Source organism: Leguminivora glycinivorella, chromosome 1, assembly GCF_023078275.1.
Source record: "Leguminivora glycinivorella isolate SPB_JAAS2020 chromosome 1, LegGlyc_1.1, whole genome shotgun sequence".
Taxonomy (NCBI): domain Eukaryota; kingdom Metazoa; phylum Arthropoda; class Insecta; order Lepidoptera; family Tortricidae; genus Leguminivora; species Leguminivora glycinivorella.
In genome coordinates, this window is record NC_062971.1 from 6,507,623 (window position 1) to 6,514,269 (window position 6,647).

Consider the following 6,647-nt stretch of genomic DNA (forward strand, 5'->3'; position numbering starts at 1 on the left):
TTGTTATCTTACTATTTTCAAAATTGTATCTTACTATTTAAAATTAAATTGTTATTACATATATATAAACTATATTATTATTATTGCATATACTTATACGCAGCACACAGTGGAGCAGTGGAGCAGTGGTGTTGGGGCAGCCAGAGAGAGAGAGAGAGATTGTTGTTGTTGCTGTTGCTGCCGTCGCTGCTGTCGCCGCTCATTCTCCTAGTTCTCCTAGTTCTCCTCCTCCTCCTCCTCGCCCTCGTCCTCCGGTATTATTCCAGTGTAAAGTGCTTCCAGCCATCTCTTATTTACTCCAGTGACCGCCCTCACCAACCACAGCGGAGGCAGGTGTTTTTGCGGGCAGTACTTCTTAGCTGGTGTGTCTGTTTCGAATGCTCCATGTTTCTTGAACTCCTTCCTTCCCCTCTCCACCATTAGTCCCTTATGTACGCTGCTTTGATGACGCAGCATATGCCCATTTCGCGAGACATACCCACATAACGTACACTGCTTGATTTTGTGCTGGTTTCTTTGGTTGTGGGGTTTTGTTGGTGTTGTTGTTACCTCTTTTGGGTTTGGATTTCCATTTGGAGTTGGGTTTGGAAGTGGAAGCATCTGTGGGGTCTGTGGGTGTACTGGCGTATTTGTTGTTGTTTTTGTGCTTTGTGATGCCCTTTGTGGTGAAGAGGGTGTTGGCGATGGTGATGATGATGAGGAGGAAGTAGGTGAAGGCAAAGGCGATGGTCGAGGCTGTGATGCAGGAGCTTTTGTAGGCGTTGTTGATGTCGGTGACATCGGTGGTGGCGTCGTTGGTGAGTGCAGTGAGCGCGGTGAGTGCGGCGGCGAGGCAGTCGAGGCAGACGAGGCAGACGAGGAGGAGGACGAGGACGTAGACGACGACGACGATGATGATGATGATGGTTTATTGTCATCGTTCTTCTGTTGTATTTGCTGCTGTTTTGGGTTTCCTGTGTTTTCTGTGTTCGGTGAAGTGTTGCGTATTATGTCTGGTAGAGGTGGCGATGGTAGCGGTGTTGTTGATGATGGTGGTGGTGTATGTGAGTGTGATAGCCTCTTCCTTTTTTCCCCTTGGGGTTTTTCAGTTGGTGTCCTTTGCCCCGGCGCTTCATCGGCGGCGAACCCTAGATCAGCCGGGTATATGAGGTCGCGGTCCATAGTTTCGTTTTTCCCCTCGTGCCTCCCGCGTCTCTCTCTTTCCGGGGTCCCGTCCAGGGTTTGGTTCAAAAGGCCGAGGCTGGAGCTGGTTTTGATTTTGGGGCTGGGGTTGGTTTTGTTGTTGTTGTGCATTGTCTATGGACGTGTTCGTGTTCGTGTTTTCACGCTCCCGGTTGCACTTTTTCTCTTTTTCTTTTTCCACCTCTTTTGCTATCAGTTTGCTTACGATGTCCTTGACCGCGTTTATTTCTATCATTATTTTAGATTGGTCCTGTACTATTTTCTCCATTCTTTGTTGTACTTGCCGAAGTTCTTCCTCCATGTTTGTGCTTGTTTCGGAGTGTCTATTTATTATAAGTTTTGTTTTTCTCTATGGAGCAGTGGAGCAGTGGAGATTGCGGCTCAGAGGGCGTCCGTACACTTTGGCTGCTGTTGCTCTTATGTGATTTGTTTGTTCCTTCCTATCTACTAAGGTATGGGGTATGGGGGGGTATGGAGCAGTGGAGCAGTGGAGCAGTGGAGCAGTGTCGTGGAGCACCGTCGTGGAGCAGTGCCTTGGAGCAGTGGAGCAGTGAATCAGTGGAGCAGTGGAGCAGTGGAGCAGTGTCATGGATCATACGTAAACTGTATTATTACATTAGCTATTGTCACTGTTTTCACTATTTTCATTACATTACATCTGTATTATTATATTTATAAACTGTATTTTTACATTTATTGTATTGTTATCTTACTATTTTCAAAATTTTATCTTACTATTTAAAATTAAATTGTTATTACATATATATAAACTATATTATTATTATTGCATATACTTATACATTTCTATATTTCTATCAGAGCAGAGCGCCGGAGCAGCAGAGGATGGATGTAGCAGTGGCGCGCGGTGGCACAGTGGAGCAGTGGCGCGCGGTGGCGCAGTGGAGCAGTGGCGCGCGGTGGCGCAGTGGAGCAGTGGCGCGCGGTGGCGCAGTGGAGCAGTGGCGCGCGGTGGCGCAGTGGAGCAGCGGAGGTTGGATGGAGCAGTGGCGCGCGGTGGCGCAGTGGAGCAGTGGCGCGCGGTGGCGCAGTGGAGCACCGGAGCAGAGCGCCGGAGCAGCGGAGGATGGATGGAGCAGTGGCGCGCGGTGGCGCAGTGGAGCAGTGGCGCGCGGTGGCGCAGTGGAGCACCGGAGCAGAGCGCCGGAGCAGCGGAGGATGGATGGAGCAGTGGCGCGCGGTGGCGCAGTGGAGCAGTGGCGCGCGGTGGCGCAGTGGAGCAGAGCGCCGGAGCAGCGGAGGATGGATGGAGCAGTGTTTGTTATTTACTTATGTATTGTTGAACTTTTTAAGTGTGTCTATTATGTGATTTATATATACTTTAAAACTTTCTATACAACTTTCTTATTTAGGGTTCCGTAGTCAACTAGGAACCCTTATAGTTTCGCCATGTCTGTCTGTCCGTCCGTCCGTCCGTCCGTCCGTCCGTCCGTCCGCGGATAATCTCAGTAACCGTTAGCACTAGAAAGCTGAAATTTGGTACCAATATGCATATCAATCACGCCAATAAAGTGCAAAAATAAAAAATGGAAAAAAATGTTTAATTAGGGTACTCCCCCTACATGTAAAGTGGGGGCTGATTTTTTTTTTCATTCCAACCCCAACGTGTGATATATTGTTGGATAGGTATTTAAAAATGAATAAGGGTTTACTAAGATCGTTTCTTGATAATATTAATATTTTCGGAAATAATCGCTCCTAAAGGAAAAAAAAGTGCGTCCCCCCCCCTCTAACTTTTGAACCATATGTTTAAAAAATATGAAAAAAATCACAAAAGTAGAACTTTATAAAGACTTTCTAGGAAAATTGTTTTGAACTTGATAGGTTTAGTAGTTTTTGAGAAAAATACGGAAACTTACAGAACCCTACACTGAGCGTGGCCCGACACGCTCTTGGCCGGTTTTAATTATATCTTCTAAATTATATGGTTCTATTTTGTTAATTGCACAGAGGGTTTCATAATTCAAACGGGGGTTTTGATACCGCGGACATTGTGTTATGAGATGCTTCATCGTCTGTGGCGTGACATCGTCGCATGGACATGCATTAGAATCTGTGATGTGGAACTTATTCAGATAAACCTTGCAGTACCCATGTCCAGTTAGTACCTGAGTCATCTGAAATGACAGTTCGAAGTGTTTTTTGAAGGTTTCGATGTGTTCTATCGTCGGTAGCCATTTTTTCAGATGAGCTCCGGTAATGCTGGTCTGGTATGTAGTGTCAACATTTTTAGCAGTTTCCATGCGATGATTCCTCTTATGGTAAGATAGCGGGAATCTACTGTAGTCCGGTGCCTTGTGAAGCATGGCCGCTGATTTTGCCATCATGTCGGCCTCTTCATTGCCAAGGAGGCCGGCATGCGCCTTTATCCAGCAGAACTGTATATTCCGTCCGTGTGCTTTAATTTTCACGATCATCTTATGTGCCCTGTTTATAATGGCGTTTGTGCTGTTGCGGTAAGCAAGTTCGCATAGCGCAGCCTTTGAGTCCGAAAAAATAGTTGCTTGTTCCAGACCGAGGTCCCAGCAGCTGTTGCAGGCCTCCTCTATTGCAAGACATTCGGCCTGGAACACCGTGCAACTACTGTGCAGCTTGAGCTTTTTTGTGTAGCTGCGGCCATCCGGATAATGTATAACTACAGCGGCCCCCACTACTCCATCATGTTTACTACCGTCAGTGTAAACTCTGTGCATCTCAGTGGTGTAGTAGGGTTCTAAGTCCTGAGCATTATTTATGTCATTTATTTCGATTAGGACTCTCTACCTCTGGCTTGCCTTGGCTGGCCGTCCAGAGTGGAGTCGTTAGGGCTACATGCCCCAGGGGTGGAAGTGAAAATTTGCATAAGACGCGAGTTGGTACAGTGGCTTAACAGCCACTGGGCAGAAAGCGGTGTACACCTCTCGACACCCTTGAGTTCTCATACCGGTGTTGCCCTTGAGCCATCTTGGATGTCGCTTTTTGTGGGGGCCCATCTTGTGGGGACGAGTCACCGTCTGCCGGAAATAAAATTGGATACCGTTTTATTAGGCAGGCGTCCGGTTTTTTATCCATAGCCCAGTATTTAGTCCATCACTTTCATCAAAATAGACCAGTTCATTTTAGATTCCATTAACTCTCAAATAGTCCTTACACCCTGGCGGGTGTTGCCTCTGCGTGTGTCCCATGATACGGGCAAGGGCAACATCCGCTCGGTGTACCCCTTACATTTCATTAAAGTGTCGAAAGGGCCTCTACGCGTTGGCTTCGGCCCCGCGCACGCCTCCCAAAGGTCCGGAATACCATTGTTCCGTGATGGGAAAGACATACAAATAATAATATGATTTCGCCAAGTAACCCAAAAACTCTCTAGTTTTCAACTAGAAAAAAAATACGGTGGTATGGAGTAGTTTAATATAAAATAGATGACGATAAAGAACCATAACATGGCTCGAAAAACTGCAAAAACTATTTTGATCATACAATAATAGTACATTACGATACAAGTGCGTAAAAAAGGAAGTTCGAAACGAGTGGCGATAGATTAAAACACGACCGAAGGGAGTGTTTTAAATCGACACGAGTTCCGAATTTCCTTTTCGCACGTGTATCGTACGACATTTTTCAGTACAGATGAACCTCCGAAGTTTCGACCTGGCATATAATGAACCACTTCTCGCACTAGTGCGTAAAAAAACACCATCTGTACTGAAAACTATTTTGAGCATAACTGGCGCTGTCGCCCGCGAGTCCATACTTAAAGTCGCGCTTGATGTAGGGACTCGCGCGCGAGAACGCGAGTTGTGTTAAGCCTATAGGCAAGACATCAGTTTTATTTAAAATTACCAAGAAATATCACCTCAAAATACACAGAACTGAAAGCGTAAGGAACATGCTCTTAATCACGACCGCTGTAAAACAAACTTGTCTAATAAAACAAAACATGGCTAAAGCCATTACAAAGTTTTCTTCGACACAGACGTCTTAGGCTTCTGAGGAAGTAGTACTTTGTTTGTATTACCTACTTATCATGCGGTTAATCCATCCTCCAGACAAAGTTCAAAAGTATTTTTCTTTTTGGGTAAAAAATGTACGATCCAGCTACTTTCGTTGGAAATGCTTACACTTTACACAAAATTACAGCTACTTACACATTCTGCCCTACGAGTGTAGCCGAGAATTAAAGCTCGGCCACACATGCGCGTTTTGAGAGCATTAGCGGAGCGTCAGCGGAGCGCATTGATAGCGGTGCGCCGGACGAACGCTGGCGTCAACTTGCCTTGTAGTATGTTAGTGTGCGTCAAAATGTAGAAGCTAAATTTGACCCACTTCCCGGTTTCCGATTGAGCTGAAATTTTATACACATATGTAAATCACGTGAGAATGCAATACTATGATATCATGGAGCTGGTCTGATGATGGAGCAGGAAGGTGGTCATAGGAACCCTGACATGAAACGTCGTATCCCCATCGAGTAAGGGGTTTTCAGAAACCTCTCGGAGAGCAGTAGATAAAAGCTTGTGCCAAAAATGAAAAAAAAAAAATATTCGAACATCTGAGTACCTGTGTTTATGGTCTGATACGTGTATATAAAACGATATATATCTTTATATAAATATGATGGAAATAATCTCTGTATCGGATAGTGTCTTGGTAGCTTCGATAGAAAAACATTGATCTGTCGATGAATCCAGATCCAGACCGTGAATTTTCACATTTACATAAATAATCGCTATAAATATTTTTTTCTAGAACTTGGGCCACACTATCAAAGTTAGAGTGAAATAATGAAGTTGATTGCAGCAGAGCTTGATTAAAGGCAAGATTAATAACACCTGACTAGGCTTGTTTATCCGCAGCAGACTCCGCTAATGCTACGTTCACTTTGTGCGTTAATTATGATGCACACGTGTAGGATTCAATTCGATAGAATTTCTGAAAATACGTAGAAGATCGATCTAGTTTGTAATCAGTTGGGTGATCAAAGTAATTTCGTTATGTATGCATGTTTTCAGATGTTTAAATCGCTAAAATATCACGTGTGTATAATTTTTCATATGTATCAGACATTAAGGCTTGTGGTGCAAAGAAATGGTTTCATATAACATGTTTCATAGAACTTTGATTGCAAAGATGTTAAGCGGATAGTCCGTATTGTTGACTGTAATAAGCCTTAGTTGTCACTTTTACTGTTATGTATGATATACAATACATTAAAAATACTCTTGATTGCATACCTCAATACAGGAAGCAATGCAGTAAGTATAAATAGGTACAGCACTAACAGAAGAGGTAAAATTATCGGTCTTATCGGTCATAATGATACAAACTTATTCTTAATGGAATTTGAGCTAGCAATAGCATCAGCAGCTACTTTTATTACCTATTTTATTACAAGTTGGTTGAACAAAACCAAACGTAAATATTATATACCATATACGTCGTGGAATGCTTATAGTGACCCTGCGACA

General features: G+C 44.1%; 1 protein-coding gene across 1 annotated transcript; it reads right to left on the reverse strand.

Annotated features, from left to right (window-relative positions):
* Nucleotides 1-216: 216 nt before the first annotated feature.
* On the reverse strand, nucleotides 217-1,293 carry LOC125233374 (serine/arginine repetitive matrix protein 2-like). The gene has a single exon (XM_048139371.1). It carries the CDS (start codon nucleotides 1,291-1,293, stop codon nucleotides 217-219), a length of 1,077 nt encoding a protein of 358 aa, XP_047995328.1.
* Nucleotides 1,294-6,647: the final 5,354 nt, after the last annotated feature.